Source organism: Exophiala bonariae (assembly GCF_035927105.1).
Source record: "Exophiala bonariae strain CCFEE 5792 chromosome Unknown scaffold_2, whole genome shotgun sequence".
Taxonomy (NCBI): Eukaryota; Fungi; Ascomycota; class Eurotiomycetes; order Chaetothyriales; family Herpotrichiellaceae; genus Exophiala; species Exophiala bonariae.
Window position 1 is genome coordinate 803,584 of NW_027042477.1, and position 19,906 is coordinate 823,489.

Sequence of the window (19,906 nt, forward strand, 5' to 3'; positions counted from 1 at the left end):
ACCACGGTTTTGGGGCATTGCCTCTTGATGGTTAAATGGATGCCAGAATTTTGATATTGTCCGAAAATAGTCTAGCATTGGCCGAAAATTATTCAGGCCTAGCGCCCTTCGGACTTCGGCTCTACATAATTGCGAGACTCAAAATCTATGCAACGTTTAACTCACCCATGCCGTGTCTTCAGCCCCTCCTCCAATTGTGGCGGAGTGCAAAGTACGATGACATGCGAACTGCTCGGTTAGTCTGTATTTCCTGCATGCTGTTGTGTGCATCATGCAAGCGCCCTGCCTTCGAACTTTTGTCTTGCTTTGACCTTGCAGGCTGAAAGATACAGTGCTCTGGTAGGCTGATAGCCATATCGGCAGGCAGCCTAGGCGTCCTGGCCCTCGTGATCAGACCCTTCAGGACGTACATTGTGAAATTCACTTTCAGCTCTCTAGTAGTAGGCAGGCCCTTTGGCTTGTCTCCAGAAGGCTGTCGCTTCTTCTCTTCTTTTCATGTATCGTCCTTCCCACGGCGATTGAGATCATCAAGCAAAAGACATTGCACCATTTGTACGGCGTACGTTGATATCCCGAGCTCAATCATAGCTGTGATGCACCACAAGTCCGCGCATCAACTTCTTGCCCAGTGGTATAGTGCGAGTCTCCATCACATTTTCCACTCAACACAAGAATAGGTCAGACTTTCTACATTAGCGACAATGGCGGCACTTGGGGAAATGCAGCCTCCTCCTCCACCTCCCATCCAGATACGCCAGGCCGTCGACGAGGTTATAAACCTCATCGTACAAATCCGTCACAAACTTACCACTATGATCAACTGGTACATATACCCTGAAATTGTACCCAGCGAGATCAAGGCATATGAACCACGTTTAATCATCCTTCAAGAGCGCCTCAGAGCACTAGGAACGATTTCGTATGAGGAGCTGGCCAATTTGGTTGATGGATCTGATGGTCTAGCATCACAGTACCTACTTCAGATCGTGGAACAGCTGCTGACCTCTGTGATTGCAATCGAAAAGATTTTTGCCAACCACTACGATCCTGAGCTCCACATGAAAAGGCCCATGAACACAATCTGGTATACGCTGGACTATCGAGGCCAGCAATTGAGACTAGTAGCAGGACAACCGATGATCAATCCTCGTCGCCTCTTTCCTGAGGATTACCGTGGTGTCAATGTACTTGGGAATTTTTGTCGTGGTGCGGTACAAATCCTAAACAACCGAGATCGTGGCAAAATCTCCTTCATCGAGAAAAAGGACTTGAAGGAAGAAAATAGCCGCAAACTGCGAGATTTTGGTGGCGCATTCTTGTACTGGGAGTGCGCTGACTGTGCGTACAAAGTGCGATATCACGTTAGCAACTCCATGACTTCGAATATCCACACAACGGATGAATTCCGAGAACAGGAATCGGCTGCAATCCAGTATCGGAGTTCATTTCTAGCGAGAAGCCACTTATATCTGCCACTGGCTTCGACAACACTCGGATCGTTGGGGAAACGCGAAAGTTTGACCATCTCCTCATCCACAACCAAGTATGGATGTCTGTTCTGCGCATCCAAGGGAAAAGAATTGAAACGGGGAAGTACAGCCTTTGCCAGGCCCGAAGATTTGGCGGAACATATTGGCACGTACCACAGAAAGCCACTGCCACCAAGTATTTTACTCCACAAATACCTCGTGGCAATTGCGGGTAAAATGGTCAATGATCGTCTTCGGTGGGATTTGAACTTTTTGTGAGAGGTCAGGTATAACATGCGACATGCTTAATGATGAATGAGGTGTGATATTTGTCGGTGGGAAGGAATACTTGATACTTGCTAGTGAAGTTCACTCTTGGATCTTTTAATCTTGGATCTTTCTAGGTGTTATGCTCTTTTTCCCGGAGGATGCTGTCTTTGAAGGATGAAGTAACAACTTGCGAGCGCTCTTCTTGTATCAGCAACAACTACCACCACGATAGTCTCAGTTTCTTGGAAATAGCGGTCCACTTTTCGCTTCTAACTAAAGCTCCAAGCTTTCTATGCCATTGCTACTAACAACAGACCTTCCTTGGAGCAAAAGTATTCGTTTGCATAATGATCGTTATCTGTAGAGTATTCGTAATTCGAGAGTCTGTAAGACACTGCTGCACTGATAATACCTGGTCAGTGGCTTTTCTAGAACCACAATCTCGGTTGAAGCATGTGGAAGTTGATTGCAAGCATCTTGACCAACTTGGCATGCAGTGGAGTTGTCATGGCGGCCTTCTGAGATAACCAACAGACACTCATAATGGAAAGAAGCTAGACGTAAGATTGATGTATGGGTTTTAGTGTAGATATATACAACCAAGAACCGGGGATCGATGCCGATCAATGAACATGAACGAAATTGGGAAGAACATGTCCACCGACCAATAAACAATCACAACGGCGCCATGAAAGTAAGGCTTCGCGATCGTTAGCAAAGCGATAGACGGGCTGACGTCTTTTCGCCTACCGGCTCGTCGGCCCACAAATGGCTGAGGACTAGGACCAACAACGTTGATTCTCCGCGAAATGGGCGAGTAGCTCAAGAATAGGTTTGACCATTGAAAAGCCGCCCAGTGGTTTCAACGGCCAAAAATAAGCAAGACACTGGCATGGAACTTGAGAGGCGCTTTCGTAGGTGTGCGAGGCCGGTCTGTTTCAGAGGACAGCCCAAAAGTCGGACAGGACATGGATGATGAAATTACAGGACGAGGAGGTGGTGACTCTGTGAGCAGGGAAGCCACCATAACGTCACGGTCTTCTCGTGACCCGAGAGGTAACATTGAGAGCTGATTCATGCAGGAGGATGGAACGAGCGATTGAACCGACTTTATGAAAACACAGAGCATGGTCTGATAGATCTCTATTCCTCCTTCTCCAGGTATGCACAGACGTTTGAAGGTTCTGCCGTTGATCGCTTTTCTCCTTGGAAGCCCTCAAAGACGAGAAAGTTTCGAGGCTAGTCCTTAAACAAGGTTTGGAACAGTGAGCCTGTCGGGGGTTTTTCTTAGGGTGTCCATCATGTCTTGGAGGTGTCAGGCACAGCAAAGGCAACGCCACGCGGTGAGGCGAGGCGCTAAGAAGAATCTGAAGCACGCCAATTCTTGACGACAGGGATATCAATTGGGCGTTTCAATGGGTCTCTCCTCCCTTGGAGCCCCTCTATCAAAGTTACCCCGTTTGCTCCGTTTCCATTCTTCTCTTTTCTGACCAACTTCGTCCGAGGATTGGTCTCATTCATCTCATGGGATCCCAGTAACCCAAGCATTGTCCCTGCAGGTAAGATGCCTTGATCACGATGGCAACTACAATGGGTTGCCGCACGAATAATGCTCATTCGACCACCTTTGCGCCGTCCTCATCGTCAACGCATGATGAAAAGGCAGATGCAGAAGAAGAATCGACCGAGATTTCAGCCTCCCCCATGCAAGTCATTAATGCCATAATCCCAGTCTTGCTTGTGTTCATCTTTGCAGCTTGCATCAATTAGTGGCAATTTATCCTTCCAGACCCGGTAGATGCATTTCTGTCTCCGCTTGTTCAAGAGGGATTACCTTGTGGGTGCCTTGTTACATCTGTTTGAGTTCAATGAGGTGCGACAAGATCAGTTTCTCGACCTCCGTATTCATCTTCCAGAGACTCTTCTACCCGCGTAGTCTTTTTCAAAGTCTTTTTCCATTTCCGCTGCTCCAGGACCAAGAGAGCCGATCCGGAACTATCGAGAGATGCTAGATCTTTGACTGTTTCAAGGTGCTATCATTTTCAAGCTTAACTCGGTTGATGGACCCCTTCTTATCGCGACCTCGCCTTCATAGTCACTCATTTGTCACCCCTCGTTTTAAAGTCCTTTTCCGATCGCTGGCTGATCCGGAGCTTTTTGAATCATGCCCACGAGATGGCTATCAATTCGCAAAAAGAACCTTTCGCTTCACAATAATCCGAGCCATCCGGATGCATCAGGGACTACCAAACCACAGGGTTTTGATTTCGCTTTTAACGACCTGCCAAAGCAAAGTATTCAACTCAACTCCAGACCGGTGGAGCTGCCGAGACCAAAGACCTCAGGAGGAGTGGGAAAGCGGAAGCTTCGTGTTGAAGTCCCTCAACGACGGCCAACAACTTCCGAGGCTCAAAAAACTTCGACTTCACAAGTATCCAATAGTACTGTGAAGAGCCAGGAAAGCTCGATTGGACTTGCTTTTGGAAGTCCAGGTCACCCTCCCGTTGCATTCCGAAGTCCGGAAGCGTCTCCCTCTGACGATCAACCTTCATCTCGTCACTATCCACCAGGTGTGGAAAGGGCACTTCAAATGCAGTCGAAGAGGTGGAAGAAATTTGGCATTCTCTTCAAGACACGGCAAGCACTTGTCCGACGTGATGACATTTCTCCCGGGCCAACCATAGGACTTCCAACTGGATTTGTGGTCCTGGACAAAAGCCCAACCGGTCAAGCGAGCACCTTTGAATCTCTCAACAAAAGAACGGTACCGGTTTATCATGTGGACGATGATGCTATTCCTCCGCCACCTATCGAGAAAAGCCCAAGGTTCATGGTCCCTCCATCAGACAAGACAACTGAGAAGCACGAAGAGGATATGCGCTCACGGCCTTCGACTGCTACCGATGCTGATTCCCTGATTGATACATATATTCGGCCTCCTCTCCCCAAGCTCGAACTCGACATACCGATACCCACACCACCTTTTGATCGATACAGTGTTATGTTCAAAAATGTACCTGCCAATCGATCCTCTTCACTATTAGCCCGCCGAAGCAAGACATTGGATAGTCTCAAGTCGTTCGAAGACAGCCGACCGACAACAAAGGGAGGGGAGCAAGACCGAGTTGCCACAATTGATTCCAATGCTGCGGAAAACCTTACACCACTAATGCCACCGAGAAGGCTGACTACTCCCACGACAAAATCCCCTGCAGTCAGCAAATACTCACTATTCCCAGCTCCATCACCGGCACCAGTCAAGGTCACTGGGCGAATACCATTTTTTGAGTCCAGCAATAGCAGCAATTTAGGCCAGTTGAGAAGATCAGCTACCTCTCCTGCTCGTCTATCACCAATGCACGATCGTTTTTCTATCAACAGGCCTGAGCCCCTTCAACCGAAGAGATTCATCCCTGGAGAATCAATAGTGCAGAGCCCTGAGGACAATACTGCTTCTACGAGCCGTTCAAACCCCTGGAGTACGGACCACTCTGTTCAATCCTCAATGTCGTCTAATACCACTGTAGACGACATCTTCTTTGATATTCGAGCTTTCAGGGACTCAAAAGGGGTTGAAGACGGACAATTTGTCATGACGAGGCCGGATTCGGTGGCTGTAGAATTGGCTCGCACAAAGTCAAAATCAAAAAGATCTGCTCCTGCAAGTCATCTGCGGCAGGTGGAAGCATCTTCCCCCGAAACAACCACCGAGCCACCCGTCCAGATGGCTCCACCACCACCTCCTCCTCCGAAATCAACCACGACGACTGCACAGACCTCGGCCGTTACAACAAAACATACATCTGTGAACACAGCATACTTTGATGAAGCAATTGCTGCTGTTGAGAGATTAACATCACCGAGAGTGGTAACACAAGCTGAAACTGAAAAAATACCTCCAATAACTTTATCCGTACCAGTTCCAGCTCTCCCTCAACAATCCGAGGACAAGACTCATGCTTGGGTTCATAACGGGTCGAATCATCATAAAATGGGAGACCATCCATATTCAAGGCTGGGAAACAAGTCGAGGGAGGAGATTAGCAGGTTAATTCCATCCCCTGTTGCCGAGCTCAAAGAAGATCTCTCGCCAAAAGCGATCTCCAAGGCAGCATCTCCGGTTCCATCAAGCCGATCGCAGCTTTCAGAGTCTCAAACCGTACGACAATTCGCAAAAGTTATCTCTCCTCGGATTACACTGGTCAAGCGTGCTGACCGCCCTTACGATGACTCTCCTACTCTGCCGCAAGGTGGGCCGATCATACGTCCAACTCACTACCTTGCATCTCCTTTATCACCTGACGATGACAAACCTCCTCCGGTTCCCGAAAAAGATGCCAAATTCATCCCACTATCCAAATTCGCGGCGAAGGGAACAGTTAACGCTATTGAGAGGACAGGTATCACTCCACAGACAAGACACCTTCGATCAAACACAGATTCGCCTAGTTCGACACCGACCAGTGCCACGGGCAGAAATAAAGAGCGATCTGCGACGCTACCATCTTCAATCACAAACTCGCCAGCCACAATGTACCCGCCGAAATCCTCCCTGCAAGGTCTTGAGAGAACGATTCCTCCACGACCGAACCCTGTCGCTTTGAACCCGGTTCAGTCGAGCGACGTCGTGGCAGTTGCAGTCGCACGAACGGTATCCTTGTCACGGAAGCAGAGTGCGCGAGTCAACGTGCCAGGCCCTCGTCTCGCAGCCCGCCGTGCAGGCACACACCCTCAACCAGCACCCACCTCCACCTCAACTCCAGGCAAACAGCCAAATCCATCACAGAGCACGTCTCACGGCCGTTCGAATTCAAAGTCCGGAATCTTGGGCCACCGACACCGACGGTCAACTTCGCAGTCGCGCTCGCGAGACAAGATCAAAATCACGAAACGCGAGGTTCCGCTCGCCGAGTCCAGGGAGAGAGAGAAGGCAATGATCAAGGAGGCCAAGAAGTGGGAGATCCTCGAGAAAAAGAGCTACTCCCCGGTCGTGGTGCAGGCTTCGCGGGGTCACAAACCCGGCGTGAGTGTCGGGATCGTTGTTGAGACCGCGTGAGGGAAATTACTTTCCGTTGGACTTCCCACCGCTCTCTTGCCCTCAAGTGTGGCTGTTGAATTTTTTTGTTTGTTGTTAAATTTGCACCTTTTTCATTTGTACAGATATCCCATCTATTCATCATCATTTTTGCAAGGCGTTGGGGACTATCATTTTGAGGAGAGGGGACTTTTCTCACGGAAGAAGATCGGCATTTACGGACTGGGCATTTCAAGGCGTGGCTGGACAGATCTGTTCGAGATAGATCATTCCGTGTCCTGAGCTTACTTTTCTGGCGGAGAAAGCATGATCTTGGACGCCGGCTTTTGCACGGGCAAAAGGCTGAAAACGGTGACTTTGGCGATTTTTTGATGAAAACAAGGATAGATTTCCTGGACGGAGAGGTCGAGGTGCTCTCTTGAGAAAGAGAGCGGTATCATTCGGGGGCCCGGGAGATTTCAGGCAGCCACTGTAACATTATCTGACTAGATATGGAGTACCAAGTGTACCTATGCATTGGAAAGCCACGTGTACATCTTGCCCACCATGGCAGAACCACCATCAAAGCCCACTGTGTGACTTGATTCCAGCAGGGCCAACTTGACTGCGTCGTTCACAAAACACCAATCAGCAATAAATGAACTGATACTTGGCGATGCGCTTTTTCTTGTCAACCTTGACACCCAACTTGACGTCCACATCGACAACATCTCCCAACACACGATCGCTCACCTTCAGGGTACCGTTGAGCTTCTGATAGACATGGCCGTGTTTGGTCCAATCGATTGCGTCGTCAAACTTACCCACTTTGTACGTGAACACTAGTTTCCCGTCCTGGTCACCATCGAAGCTTGTGGGGGAGTCGTTCGCGTCGCAGCGGAGGAAAAGGTCAATATCTGGACTTCCGATTTGGCCGTCAAAGTATTTGTACAGTGTTGTGCATTTTTCAGCGTTCAGATTAGCGGCGGGCTGTTGTGGGCGGACTTTGATGTTGACATTCACCCGGTGGTTCTTGTCGCACTCTGGGCTCGAGAGGTCTGGGTCGATGTTCCACATCCATGTTCGGTGTAAGATTCTCGTGCGGGCGGAGGTGAGAGCAGTGAGACATGAAAGGGCAACTACTAGGAGAAGGTGGATTTTTGCCATTCTGGATGGGTTCTTGGAGGTCTTATTGTGTGAAGCGCTTGGTTTGATGCTGGGGTCGCAACAGAAAAAGGATGGGTCAGAGCGTAGGATTGAGACGCTTTTGTATCAATCTGGACCGGGTCGTTCCTCACAATTGTGACTGAAGAGTGTGACTTTGAGACATGATCATTGGAATCAGAGTCAGCGAGCATTGCTCAGCCGCCATCATAAATGATGCCGTGAAGTGCCATCTCAACCTCCTCTGCGGAAGATGCCATGTCTTACCTGTGACAAGGCAGGTTTTTGATATCCACGTACGAAAAGTAACCCCAGGAAGAGAGTTATAATGTTCGAGCGTCAAATGACTTCCCATGACGAGGCTTCACGAACTCGTGCAGTATTCATGGTCTGACAAAGTGACATAGCTGAAGTCAAAGGCGTTTGTCGTGACATGACGCTGAACTCATCAACCATGCCTCCTCAAAAGATTCATGGCACTACGCAGCACACGAAAGCTTTATTCATCAGTGATAAATGATCTTGCAGATCTAAACTCAAGCTTTCCGAAGTCATCTTGCCGTGGTCGGCTTGACTGGTCGTAGGCAGAAGCTTGCTTAAAATGACAGCGGGATTCGGAGTCAGCAGAGCCCCTTAATTGTTGGCCTCGGCTCAACCCTCAAGTCGGAGAGGGCAGCTAGGCAAAGTCCACATTCCTGGTGCGGGGAAGCCCGGGGCGAATAAGACATCCACGGGCTGTGACGGGAGCATGAGCCCGACATCGGTACTATCTTTCCTCTACTACGTAGTCTTCTGTGGACATTGATATCAATCGTGCCCGAGGAAACTTGCTATTTTTTTGCGAAGCAGTCAGTATTGAGACAATATAAATAAATTTGGTCAACCCAGGCAAAATCCGCACAACTCTGAACGACGCATCGGTCAATCACTGCGAGAGGTCGATAGCGAGCATAGTCCAGAGTGAGGGAAGAGCTTGCGATCTGAAGTGACAACACGGGAGTAAGTACATTAATAGGAGGCTTTGGAAAGTACCTACCTAGGTAGTGCATGTCATGGCAATGAGACCAGCAGGTGCCGCCGGCATGCTGCTCAAATCGCCCTGGAGTACTAGCTCAATAACGACAACATCACTGAGGTCAATACGATCTATCTCCTCCTCTTACAGTCAGAGACACGACGGTCCAAGATCACTCCATCAACCTCGGATCGGCTCAACATCTGGCCGGAAAGCAGGACTCCAATGTCGCAATTTCACAACTTCAACTTCTGCCCGTGAGGCACAAGGGAAGGAAGACTTTGTGTTCAACCCGCCAAGTGCACGACCGCTATCAGGTATCACTGTCGTTGCCTTGGAACAGGTCATCTCCATGCCCCTTGCCACTCGGCACCTTTCGGACTTGGGGGCGCGTATCATCAAGATAGAACGTCCTGGAATCGGTGATTTCGTGCGGCACCACGACAGGCGAGTTCGGGGGAAGCTATGCTCTCATTTTGTCTGGATTAATCGGAACAAGGAGTCCCTCGCGCTAGACATTAAACAGCCAAAAGACATGGATATTCTGAAGAAGGTCATCACTAAGAAGGCTGACGTTTTCGTCCAAAATCTTCGTCCTGGGGATGCAGCCAAGATGGGTCTTGGGTATGAGAACGTCAAAAAACTGATGAATGAAGCTTACCCAGGGGAGAATCGAGGTGACAAGTTGATCTATGCAAGCATCTCCGGCTACGGAAATCAGGGCCCATATACCCACAAGAAGGCCTACGACTTGCTCATCCAGGCTGAAGCTGGACTCCTCAACATCACAGGCACCGAGGAGCAAATGGCCAAAGTCGGATGCTCGATAGCTGACATCTCGGCGGGAATGTATGCTTACAGCTGCATCATGGCTGCGGTGTTACAGCGACAGAAAACTGGAAAGGGATGTGAGATTGATGTCTCCATGCTAGAAAGCTTGGTAGAATGGATGAATTTTCCATTGTACTACGCTTACGAGGGACAACCACGCGTGAAACGTGCCGGAGCCAGCCACGCGAGTATCTACCCATATGGGCCATTTGGCACAGGTGGAAACGGGAAAGTCATGCTTGGTGTTCAAAATGAGCGAGAGTGGAAGACGTTGGCGACAAAAGTCCTCAAGAGAGAAGACCTGACTACCAATCCAAAATTTCAAGACACGGCGTCTCGCAGTGAAAACCGCGATGAGCTCGAGGCAATCATCACGGGAATCTTTCAGGAACATTCGGCGGACGAGGTCACTCAGTTACTGGAAGAAGCAGGCATCGCCAATGCCAAGGTCAATGATATGCAGGATGTTTGGGATCATCCACAGCTCCAGGCCAGGAACAGGTTAAGAGAAGTCGACAGTGAAGTCGGAAAGATCAAGGCCTTCCTCCCTCCAGGCTTCAGTGCGGATGTGGAGGCGAGGATGGAGAGGATCCCGAAGATTGGGGAGGACAATGAAACCATCCTGAGAGAGTTGGGCATCGAGTCTTGAGTGAATGATCATTGTGACAATTTGGGAGGTTTTACCATGAGGAGAGGACTGTCACGTATGTTCCAAATACTTCTCTACAATCATCACTGTCCGCAAACCTGAAACAAGACATGGTTCCCCGACTTCCGCATGCATCTTCACATACTTTCTTGCGATTGCCACTTTCTGAGAACTTGAAGCAGGACAGGGTTCTGCGACTTTCACTCTTCCTTGCGATTGCGAATCACCGCAACTTCGACCCAAACACAGGGGTCCACGCTTTCACACACTTCCACACATACTTTCTTGTGATTGTCACTCTCCGCAAGCATGATGTGAAGCATGACTCTGGAACTTTCAAATACTTCCTTGCGATTGTCACTCCCCGCAAACGTGATGTGAAGCATGACTCTAGAACTTTCAAATACTTCCTTGCGATTGCCATCACCAGCGGAAGCAGAGTCAAACAGGGGTCTGCCACTTTTCAAATACCTCCTGCATTTATGACTCCTTGCAAACGTCGAGTGAAGCAGTGGGCTGCAACTTTCATCTATAAATTTGGCCACCAATTTGATCTTGTATCTCCTTCTCATAATCAACAATGTCCCGAGTGATGGCGATTCAGCCAATATATATAGATCTATGAGTAAGGCCGGCGTGAGCAGCAATGGCACTGACAAATGCGACCTGGACGAAGTTGGCGAAGAACGCATTTCCACATTGGTAGGTCGATATCCAATTTACCTGTCCCAGCACCAACTCTAACACTTCAGATACCCATTGTTGACAGAGTCACACGTATCGAGGTGATGGAACGATTCGAACTCGATGTCAATAAGCGAGATGCCATTGAACGCATGGCAATCGAATATTTGGGAGCACTCTCGTCTCAACTAGGGTTCTGTCATCAGGTAAGCTACAGCAGATATGACTCAATGGCGAGCTGTACTAACAAACAAGTAGGGCAATGCCGATGATGCCATCAAGCTCCAATATGCGCATATTTGATGGTGCTGGCTGTGCGGCTTACAAGTCCACAGTCGAGTGCGAGACGAATTGAAATTTCGATATCCATCAAATACATGGAACACCAGACAAACAGACCGACATTTCTGATTGTGCTTCTCTCAACAAGAAGAGTATCACTTGTCTTGGTCGGATATGTGGAGATCAGATCCAGCCAATGCAGTGTGGGCCCGAGTCGTCAAGTATAAGAGGACCTTCCGGGTCAAGTGGTTTGAGAACGCCATCGAAGCAGAGAAACACTCTGTGAAAGCAGAGAAGATGCTGGCCAACAGAGATTTCAAACTCGCATACAGGCTAAGCAATGTGATTCACAATATCAACACCGCAACGCCCGAGCAAAGGCGTGAGTGGGGGCTTGGAAGGACCACCATAAACTCAATTGCCGAGCAAAAAACCTTCATCACTGGCGCTGTTAGAATGATTATTGAACATTCATCGGGCGAAACAATTAAGACAGGGGAAGAGTACGGACAGGACACGCTAGCGGATGTAAACGCAACAGAAGCTGCCAAGCTGCCCATGTATATGAAAAATCTGATTGGCAGTGGGGATGACCTGCAGCCACGATATTTCATGTTGGACGGGCTGGAGAGTCGCTCGTATTTTCGAGAGCCAGACAAAAAGGCCCCGAGAAGGGTCCTAGTGTCCACTGACCAGCTGGGAGAACTCGAGATGACAACAAGTATTGATGAGATCATCGATTGGTTGATAACGAACATGAACACGCTCAGAGTAGCGGAGAATTGTACTGATGTATACCAACAGATCAGGCGAAGAATCCAATCAATCTACGACTACTCTTTTGACGTTCAAAAGTTAGAGAGGGCATTAAGCAGATCGGGTGATGATGTCAGAAATGGCAAGCTCTACGTGAGCGAATCAATAGGATGGCACAGAAAGTCAAGTGGAAAGAATCCATGAAAAAAGGCATTCAACCTGATGTGCAGAAGCCAAAAAGAAGATGAAATGATGAAAAGTCACCGATATCAGGGGGACTGAAAAGGGCGACAATGCCAAACTGCACACCTCCATCAGATGACAATGGCTCCGACTATAGTTCCATACAGTCAATCAGCCATGAACCAACATGGCTACATTAACCAGTTCTGAACCAGAATTGCGGACTTAGGTATTGCCATCGAAGAAAGTGAAGCATGTCAGGTGAGACTGAAGCTTGGATTCGTTTCTTCTGAGCGTTAAGGTCGGAAACATGGCTCATCACGGTCATATTGTCGAAGAACATGGACGAGTCAGCCAGAGTTGGAAAGTTGCCACCAAGAGACGTGAGATATGGAGATCTCTGGCCGTCAGATGATCTGCAAGATGATGGGATCAACTTCGGCTTGGAAGCCCCGAAAAGCGATTGCGAACTGAATATGCAGATCAAGCGAATGATACTCTCACAGATCTGCAAGATGATGGGATCAACTTCGGGCTGGACGCCCCAAAAAGCGGTTGCGAACTGAAAATGCAGATCAAGCGAATGATAGTCTTACAGATCTGCACATCCAACGGTGTTTTTCTCGGGACGCAAACTTCGCCTGGTCCTCGTTGGCTATGTGGACGAGCAACGTTTAGAAAAGAAATTCTGGGGTCGGGTCGAACGACACAAGAACACGTTCTATGTCAAGTTCCTCCGAGACGCAGACCAAAGTGGCAACACTTTGGTGAGCAACGAATTCTTCTCTCGGGACAATTTCAAGTACGCCTTCTGGATTGAGCACGTGATCGAAGAGATCAATAGTGCAAGCCCTGAGGTCAGAGAACATATGGCCTTGGCGACTTTAAAGTCGACAATTTCGACACCACCATGACTTTCATCAAGGGTAGTATCAGAAAAATCGTAGAGCATTCTGCTGGGGATTCGATGAGAGTGACCAAGAAGTTTGGAGGCAACACCCTCACTCAAGTTAACCTGGCTGAGCGCGAAAGGATCCCCTGGTATTTGGCGCACTTCATGGGAGATGGATTGGAAGATTTGCAGCCGAGATATTTCATGGTGGATAGTTTAGAGCAATGAGACCCTGATAACCGGGGATACGAAGCCAGCAAAAGACATCACGAATATCCCAGGAAGGTATGGTCAGTTGAAAAGAGCCACCGAAATGCCAATAATCCTATTTGGATGGCGTCCTTGAAGGGAAAACTGAGGGTTATTCAAAACAAGACAAAGAAATTGGATGTTGTCGAGTCCCTTGGGTTTAGGGTTAGCAAAGTGAAGTCGAGGCTACCAGGGAGCTCGGTTCAGACCTTATTTGCACTGCATCGCACCCTTTAAGCACACCGTCGGGGCTCCAGAGAACCACATCGAAAGATCATCAAATCTGATGTTTCGACGGCGAGGCCGTTCTCATGATGATTCTTGATCTGAAAGATCCATTTGATATTCACCCCTGAAATCCTCCTTGCGTAGGAGAGTTCTTTTCTACAACGCCAGTTCAAATGAATATCAACGGAAGATCACCAATCAAGCTCAATCGAGCTAGTCCGTTGCATCAAGGAGTCGGAAAGGACCACAGAGACAGAGAATGCCTCCATTGCAAATGTACCACTGAAACACCTCATTTCGCAATGAGGATTGCGGCTTGTCAACATGTGGCTACACCTTGGTGGTCCTCGGTTACAACCAACGATTTATTCGGCTCTTTTGTTTGCCGCCTACGCTACTGCTACAATCTGACCAAGGGTAAATGGCCTCTCATAGGCGTCATTAAGGGATGGGCAAAGGTCAAAAGAGTTTACCTCAAAATGGCTCCCACAGGCGTTGCGCGAGATCACTGTTGGGGGTTGCCTGCGGACCGACGCCAGGGTCAAGTGGCATACTAAACTGAAGAAAATCATGTGCGATGGCTGCGCTCAGAAGAATCAAGCCGAAATTGAGGCGATCGAAGCCGCCACTCGTGCAGAGCGTGGCCTCCCTCAAGAGGATGTGCTCCACTGCACCAATTGCCAGACTGTGCTTGGAATGGGCGATAGACAAGTCTGGAACGATGAGCCATGTTGTCGAAAATACGGCCAGTATGTCAGAAGGAACGGTGTTCAGCGTCCAATCTCCAATGGAAAGACTGGACCTGCCGGCCGACCGCGTGAACCCCCTCGTCCGCCAAGTATACTGAAGGCAACACGCCGCGAAGTGTGCCAGAAGACAAACACGAGTGGCGAGAGCCTCTAGAGATTGGAAGAGCCGTCACCCAGGCAATTTGAACGCGCACTGCGGTGGCCTCCCATGAAGCCAATCCTAAAGCGAATGCTCGGTGTCATCTCTAAGGGCAAACTCACCAGTGTGGGCGCTCTACTCAAGCGACACGGGGAGAATGATGAAGACGACCAAAAACACAACTTCTTGGTAAGTGAAGGACCCTTTCCAGTCGCCAATGGGAGGCCATCAGGCTAACACTGCCCAGGATGACAAAGTCTTTGAATGGAGGCCTATCCTCTTTACACATCCCGGCTACTCCAGATTTGAGCATCTACCCAGCTATACTGATAGGGCTATCAAATGGAAGGCCGACCTTCATGTTGAACATTTAGTCCTCGGGCTCGAGTTTGAGCAACAAGCAACTCGATGGCTGCTGACAAAACAATATATGATGGACCAAGATCCATCCAACGGCGACCCGAATCAGCTGCCACCTCCTCGTCTCTCAAGAGCAACAAGGCCACGGTAGACAATGACGCCACCGTGTACATCACATCGATAAGTACAGTCTCCGAAACGGCAAAATCCTGACGAAGTATAAGTACTTCTGGGTTGAAGCTCTCAGAAAGCAGCTTTGTACGCTATGCAGAGGACGGTACAGGAACGGGAAACTTCAGCCCCCCAAAAGACAAGGCGATATGCTGCCGGCACTATAGCACTCGAATCAGACTGTATATTTACGCGTTGATCAAAGCGAAACAGCCAAGTTTACAAACATGATGGCATCTTTATCACTATAAGTTTATTAGTAGGACTATCTCATGGCAATTACTTAAATAAAGTAGCGTCAACACCCATCAAGTCGTCCATATCCTCATCCTCGTAGAGGATTTCTTCACCATCTTCACCACCAGGGCCACCACCACCGCCTTCGCCGCCATTTGCCGCTGCCGCATCGCCGCCGCCATTTGCCGCTGTGCCGTCGCCGCCATTGCCGCCACTGCTTGCCGCCGCCGCCAGCTACCAGAGCCGGAGCCAGGGCCGGGGCCGGGGCCGCCAACCCACCACCAACTGCCGCCATCGCCGCCAGCCGCTCTTGACCTTCACGAAGAAGGCGAGCTAAAATGGCGTTAGTGTATACTGTATAGCCATACGGTGAAGAGCATAATTAGGCATACCCGGGACATCTAATTGTGCGTCGAGAGACTAATCTTGATTAGAGTGTAAGCTCAGAGCAGGAGTGGACACATACCGCGATTCTTGCCCTAATGGGCCCATCAGGCTAAGATAGAATTAGTTGATACCTAGGTGAATACCAGCGACTCGATACTTACAGCAAGAAGACCCACCAACCACTCTCTCTCCCTAATCATCTCCTATATAGATATTAGCAACGTAGAGATAAAGAGCCTAGTGCAGTTAGTCGAAGTCACTTACACCAATCTGACGGCTGCTGCCGCCATCGTCGTTGCCGCCGCCGCCATCGCCGCCGAGGCCACGCAACACCGCCTCTTGCCTCGCGGCGAGGCCGCCACGACCACCACCACGACCACGGCCGCCTCTGCCGCCACGACCACCACGGCCGCCGCGATTGCCGCCGCCGCCGTTACCGCCGTTACCGCCGTTGCCGCCGCCGCCACCACCAGCAGGACCCCAGACACCGGGCGCAGGAACGAGGACCATAGGGCTACTAGCCCAGCCGCCGGGGGCACCGCCGACCCAGCCGCCATTGCCGCCGTTGCCGCCGTTGCCGCCACCACGGTTGCCGCCGCGGCCGCGCCAGGCACTGCTCCGCTATTCAATGCATTAGTACCTTAGAGCAAACTGTTGTGGTAGGAGACGCTGGTAGCATACCTTGGTGACTCGGTACTGCTATCAGGGGTAAGAACAATTGTTAGCAAAGGATGCGTAGTCAAAATCCAGTAGAAAGCATATCCTTACGTCGTTGTTGACAGACATCTAGCTCATGCATTAGCAAAGTGTATGGTATGGTTTGGAGCCTTGAGTATACCTTTTAAAAAAAGGGAATTGCTGGTTGTTGGATTTCAAGGTTAGTTCCGGAAGATTGAAGCATTGCACAAGAGTCTGACATACGTGTTGGTATGTGAATGACTGGAGAAGCATCGTTAGCATTCATGTTCAGTGATATGGGCTCGTTGGAGAAGACGAATTCAATTGGACTCACAAAAACAGTTCAAATGGGATGAAGACTAGATAGTTAGTATTGGTTGGATTGCAGCCACAGCGTCAGCAAGAGTGAAACATACGTTGTGATTGGATCTGTCTATGTAAGTATCGTTAGAATCCACTGACTAGCACTCGAGTATCAATCAGTGGTATACACACCAAAACAAGATCGAGTGCAGGTATGGTGCTAAAAGTCATTAGTACTCGTGGCCTGTATTGCTGATTCAACAAATTTCCATACGTCTGAAGTTGGATTGGCTGCATAAATGGCTTTAGCATTCATGGACCCAATAGCCATACGTGAATGGTGCCGACTTACCGGAAAAACCGTTTGCGATGAAGAGTTGACTAAATACTGTTAGCATTCATTGGCCTGCGCCGCTGGTGTGAACAGGAGCTCCGTATACTTGGGTAAAATTGATTTGACTGTGAAAGCAGCGTTAGCATTTTATCATCTGTAGGTGATTGGGGACCAATGACTGAACTCACAAAAAGGGTTTCAATGAAGACTGCAGAATGTAATTAGCATCTTTTTCAGTAAATTCAATATCATCATGTGGGTATGAAGGAATAAGGGGCTTGGAGTTGTAGCAAATTTCAAGAGGAGTGCGATTTTGAGTGCGATTCAGGCTTTTGTGTTTTCAAATTCTTGCTCGTGTCTCGTTAGGATGCGTTGTTCGCCTAGGAGTGGGAGCAGTTGACTCTCTGGTGGTCCCAGGAATTGTGTGAGAATGTGGTGTTCCTGGTGAGGCTCGGGTGGAGCTGGTTGGGATGAAAAGGCCCCACAAGGCTGGATTGTTAGGGGAACGTGGAGGTGTCCATGGCAAGACATAGGCTGATCCATTTGGTGGGAGACCACAACGGTGTCGGCAAAGTGGCAGTCTGCTCAGCACTGTCCGGGTTCGAGGGTTCCGGGATGGAAATACTGGCAAGCAAACAAGGTACTGTTGAGTGTGCATCAGATCCAAGTTCATGCAAGGCGGAAGGCTGGGCTATCTCATGACCCATGTTTGTACCTAATATTGCTAGATACACTGGAGACACTGGGGTTCAGATAGTTCTGGATCAAAAATTTGGCATTTGAGGTGCAATGTGTCGAAAGGCACGTCCTGAAGGGCGTTCTGCTTCACACTCAATGCATACATAAATCCTCCTGACAAGGGAACAGCAAATGAACAGGATAGGATAAGATACGTGCAGGAAGAGGATCAGAAGCAATGAGATGACCTACCGTTTCCGCAAGGAGAGGGGAGAAAAAGTGAAGCAAGTGAAGACCGTTTTTTTGGGTATTCAATGCCCTAGTTAGTCACCACTAGTGCCTGTGGACGCGTTCTGCGCACGCCAGCACGTGTTCTCTTAATGTGCAGCGACTCACGTGTCGTGCCCAATCGATCATTGATCACATCTCATGTTGCCCAGGACAAAAGAAAAAAACCTTCGAAGACTTTTGGAACTGTTAGATTGACCTGTGATCAAAGCACGATGGCGAGATCCTTCCGGCCAGCCTCCAGCTTGGAGCTCTGATGCTATGGCCTGTGCCTGTGTACCCGTGTGTTACCTGTAATCCCAGAAACTGCTCTCGAACCATCCCATTTCCAGTCAGGACCTCTTTTGTTAAGAGGGAACCTGTAGTTCTGGTTCTGACAGTCCTGTTCAATTGTCTTGAGCCTTGACGATAAGTCAGTGACAGTCTCAAAATCCGCTTGCTCGCCTAGTACTTGAAGTGCGTTTGTTGCCCACCTCAGGTCAGAACAAAGAACCGGATGGTGGGACCATACCAATCCATGTAGACATGAACAGGTCCGGTGCTTGAGAAACACACCTAAAAAATGCAGCCAAACAAACACGAATCGATCGCCCACCTGGTTGAGGGCGAAAGAAATAGAGGTGTTGTAACGAACGCTGGAGTCTGACTAGCCATCGTCTTGTTCTTCCCCCAAAACCGGGCACCTCGCATTCCGTCTACCTCCTTCCTTCCTCTCTCAAGAAACAACTTGTGTGAAACATCCCTTTTCAAGGAAGAAAAGCAGAAAAAGGCCAGAAGTATGGAAAACATCGATCCATCTGCAGGCTCCGGCCAGCCCTATGGCTGTCCCGTATGTTTGTAGCCTCCCCCAATCAAGAGCCATCCCTCTTCCCTTCTCTTATTCTCTCACGCCTGAGGTGTCACGGTGGTCGGCTCAGCAGGCATGGAGCACTTCCTTGAGAGAACAAGTTGTAGCAAACAAACAATTCCCACGACGTAGATTACATCAACACTGACGCCGATTACAACAATTCAGGTATTTGTTCTGTTAAGCACATTGTTCTGGCGGCCCCAAGGCAAAGTTTCAGGGCAAACCTTTGGCAGTGCAATTTCAAGTCCTTCTGCTCTTTGATGGTCAGCGTGGCGGTTCTTTTCGCCTTAAGCGAAGAATGTAGAAGAATGCCTTTGCACAAGAACAGAATGGACAGATGTGAAGAATGTAGAACTTATCGAAGGCCGATGACGCAAGATAACTTGGCAGCCTGGGGAGAACTTCGATGCTCGTAACCCAGGAGATCAGGAAAAATGTCCTGGGCGCTTAAGACATTGTGATCTTATGGATTCGGGATGCTGCCCCTGGGGCATTGTTGAAGTGTGTGTCATTCAGAGAGAAACACATCGGGTATGATGAAGTGATTGTCTCGTCTGGTGTTGTGTGTCTGAGTTGCAGGAGAGTGGCAATCAGAAAAACATGTAGGAGGGTAAGGGACTCGATTGGCCAAATGTGGTCTGTACTTCATGAGAAAGGCCATCTATGGATGGACGACAAAACAAGCTTCAAGCTGTTCCTGGCGAAGAGCGATGGATCGTTGGGGATACCTTAGGTAGGTATTCCCGAACTTAACCCTTAGCTGGAGGCCTGGGCGTGCAGGGGTTGGGGTCAAGGACGCTTGGGCTGTCACTTGCCAAGCGTGAATCCTACAGGACTGATCTAACTTCATTTGTCATTGTTTGAAACACAAACTTGAACCACATTGCTTCGTTGTTCACAAACGAACCTCACCATTCTATTCTATATACTCCAAGATTATGGTTAAATGCAGCCCAACATTTTATTGAGAACGCCACCGATGCTATGCGCAAAGATGGTGGATCGGCAAGGCTCGGCGCACATTCCACACCCATCCCGAGAGTCCA

The 19,906-nt window shown here is 49.2% G+C and overlaps 9 protein-coding genes across 9 annotated transcripts; 7 read left to right on the forward strand and 2 right to left on the reverse strand.

The window, feature by feature from the left end:
• Positions 1-701: 701 nt before the first annotated feature.
• Positions 702-1,748, forward strand: LTR84_004807 (uncharacterized protein; the record flags this gene model as incomplete). The annotated part of the gene is made up of 1 exon (XM_064848381.1): positions 702-1,748. One exon carries the CDS (start codon positions 702-704, stop codon positions 1,746-1,748), a length of 1,047 nt encoding a protein of 348 aa, XP_064711005.1.
• Positions 1,749-3,903: 2,155 nt separating this feature from the next.
• Positions 3,904-6,795, forward strand: LTR84_004808 (uncharacterized protein; the record flags this gene model as incomplete). The annotated part of the gene is made up of 1 exon (XM_064848382.1): positions 3,904-6,795. One exon carries the CDS (start codon positions 3,904-3,906, stop codon positions 6,793-6,795), a length of 2,892 nt encoding a protein of 963 aa, XP_064711006.1.
• Positions 6,796-7,401: 606 nt separating this feature from the next.
• On the reverse strand, positions 7,402-7,920 carry LTR84_004809 (uncharacterized protein; the record flags this gene model as incomplete). The annotated part of the gene is made up of 1 exon (XM_064848383.1): positions 7,402-7,920. The coding sequence occupies one exon, from the start codon at positions 7,918-7,920 to the stop codon at positions 7,402-7,404; it is 519 nt and encodes a 172-aa protein (XP_064711007.1).
• A 1,547-nt stretch (positions 7,921-9,467) lies between these two features.
• Positions 9,468-10,412, forward strand: LTR84_004810 (uncharacterized protein; the record flags this gene model as incomplete). Its single annotated transcript, XM_064848384.1, has 1 exon — positions 9,468-10,412. The coding sequence occupies one exon, from the start codon at positions 9,468-9,470 to the stop codon at positions 10,410-10,412; it is 945 nt and encodes a 314-aa protein (XP_064711008.1).
• Positions 10,413-11,033: 621 nt separating this feature from the next.
• LTR84_004811 (uncharacterized protein) lies at positions 11,034-11,399 on the forward strand (the record flags this gene model as incomplete). Its single annotated transcript, XM_064848385.1, has 3 exons — positions 11,034-11,114; positions 11,165-11,302; positions 11,355-11,399. The coding sequence occupies 3 exons, from the start codon at positions 11,034-11,036 to the stop codon at positions 11,397-11,399; spliced, it is 264 nt and encodes an 87-aa protein (XP_064711009.1).
• A 153-nt stretch (positions 11,400-11,552) lies between these two features.
• LTR84_004812 (uncharacterized protein) lies at positions 11,553-12,338 on the forward strand (the record flags this gene model as incomplete). Its single annotated transcript, XM_064848386.1, has 1 exon — positions 11,553-12,338. The coding sequence occupies one exon, from the start codon at positions 11,553-11,555 to the stop codon at positions 12,336-12,338; it is 786 nt and encodes a 261-aa protein (XP_064711010.1).
• A 320-nt stretch (positions 12,339-12,658) lies between these two features.
• On the forward strand, positions 12,659-13,231 carry LTR84_004813 (uncharacterized protein; the record flags this gene model as incomplete). Its single annotated transcript, XM_064848387.1, has 2 exons — positions 12,659-12,666; positions 12,916-13,231. The coding sequence occupies 2 exons, from the start codon at positions 12,659-12,661 to the stop codon at positions 13,229-13,231; spliced, it is 324 nt and encodes a 107-aa protein (XP_064711011.1).
• A 1,412-nt stretch (positions 13,232-14,643) lies between these two features.
• Positions 14,644-15,085, forward strand: LTR84_004814 (uncharacterized protein; the record flags this gene model as incomplete). The annotated part of the gene is made up of 2 exons (XM_064848388.1): positions 14,644-14,763; positions 14,822-15,085. The coding sequence occupies 2 exons, from the start codon at positions 14,644-14,646 to the stop codon at positions 15,083-15,085; spliced, it is 384 nt and encodes a 127-aa protein (XP_064711012.1).
• A 299-nt stretch (positions 15,086-15,384) lies between these two features.
• On the reverse strand, positions 15,385-17,041 carry LTR84_004815 (uncharacterized protein; the record flags this gene model as incomplete). The annotated part of the gene is made up of 13 exons (XM_064848389.1): positions 15,385-15,576; positions 15,629-15,675; positions 15,735-15,762; positions 15,809-15,838; positions 15,891-15,932; positions 15,994-16,350; positions 16,411-16,428; positions 16,498-16,515; positions 16,647-16,668; positions 16,742-16,766; positions 16,824-16,840; positions 16,899-16,930; positions 16,985-17,041. 13 exons carry the CDS (start codon positions 17,039-17,041, stop codon positions 15,385-15,387), a joined length of 885 nt encoding a protein of 294 aa, XP_064711013.1.
• Positions 17,042-19,906: the final 2,865 nt, after the last annotated feature.